Below are 1,413 nucleotides of genomic sequence, written 5' to 3'. Positions count from 1 at the left end.
ACACACACACACACTCACCTGATGAGGTCAATGGGTTGAAATTTGTAAAACACTCCATAGCGTGCCCATTCCTGATACAGCAGCTAAGCAAGAAAAATANGACAGCAGGTTAGCAGTNAGACAGGCAATTGTTCTTGTTCTGTCCAATGTAAAGTCAACATGTTAACCANAAAGTCCAGCTCCTAGAAGTCTCATGATGCCCACAGAAGTATATACAAAGGCAGAGGGCTACAGGAACTTCCATATCCTTCCCTAAATAATAGAGAACACCAGTGCACATCTGGAAACACCCGGGTAGCTGACAAGCATCACCTCTATCCCTTGTCTTGTCCGGTGCAGCACACAAGCCCTGTTCACTCATTTAACAAGTATTTGCTGAATGTTTCCTGTAATCCAGGCACTGTTCCAGACCCTAGGTGCTGCAGTGAAACACATTAAAATCATGGTTTCCATGGTGCTTGGACCTGATGTGNGCATAAAACTATAAATATATAAGATTCATCAATGTCACTAAAATAAATTAAGATAGGGATGACATGAGGTTGGGTTGGACATTGTTTTAGATAAGACAGACAGAGAGTGCCTCTCTGAGGAGGAAACATCTGAGCTCAGACCAGAGACAAATGGGGAGAACACTCACACTCCCTGTGCAGAGGCCTTGAGGGGAGTTTCCACNGAACAATGTGAGATAACAGAGGAGGCTATGTGATTGGGACAGTAAACAGTAAACACAGGGAGAATCATAGGAGGTGNCTGTTGCAGAAGGTACCATATGTGATGCTAGAAGCTGTCGTGATAACTCTGGATTTTGAAAGAAGCTCCTGGGAGACTTGCTGCTGAGGGGACTGCACAAGGTTCATCCTAATTGTTATATGGAGAAAAGACTGAGTGAGCAGGGAAATGGGAGGCTATTGTTGGAATGGTCCAGGAGAGAGGTGATGGCTTATACACATAGGGGCGATGAGAGACAGTTGATGTTGCCTATTTATTCACGACTGAATTAGATGAAGTTGGCCTAGGGACTTGAATAACTGATATATTTACTGAAATAGGAGGACAGTAGAAAGAGCAGGACTACAGAGACAGAGCCAAGGGTTTACTTTAGGATGTGTTTATTTAAGATGCTTTCTGGCCATCCACATGGTTGTTGAATCATCAACCAGGTATAAAAATCTGAGTGCAAAGGATGGTCCTGGCTGGAGAAGCAAAATTGCTAGTTGTCAGAGAAGAGGTATTCCACAAAGNCGTCACATCCCCAAAGAATGAATAACAAGTNCAGAACCTCAGTATTAAAGGACAAGGAGATGGTGAAGAAACAGCCAGCAAAGAGGTGAGGAAGAAGAGTGAGGTGTATAGCTAAGAGAAGAAAGTCTCCAGAAGAAACGGGCAAGCTGAGTTAAACGTCGCTAGTGA

General features: G+C 43.7%; 1 protein-coding gene across 1 annotated transcript in view; it reads right to left on the bottom strand.

Moving 5' to 3' along the window:
• Ano2 (anoctamin 2) overlaps positions 1–1,413 on the bottom strand; it is a 322,617-nt gene that overhangs the window by 218,394 nt on the left and 102,810 nt on the right. Inside the window, exon 8 of the mRNA XM_021164190.2 lies at positions 19–83. Coding sequence (XP_021019849.1) covers positions 19–83 — 65 coding nt within the window. The remainder of the gene's footprint in view (positions 1–18; positions 84–1,413) is intronic.

The sequence above is a fragment of the Mus caroli genome, chromosome 6, assembly GCF_900094665.2.
Source record: "Mus caroli chromosome 6, CAROLI_EIJ_v1.1, whole genome shotgun sequence".
Lineage (NCBI taxonomy): Eukaryota > Metazoa > Chordata > Mammalia > Rodentia > Muridae > Mus > Mus caroli.
This window is presented reverse-complemented; position numbering and strand designations above follow the sequence as displayed.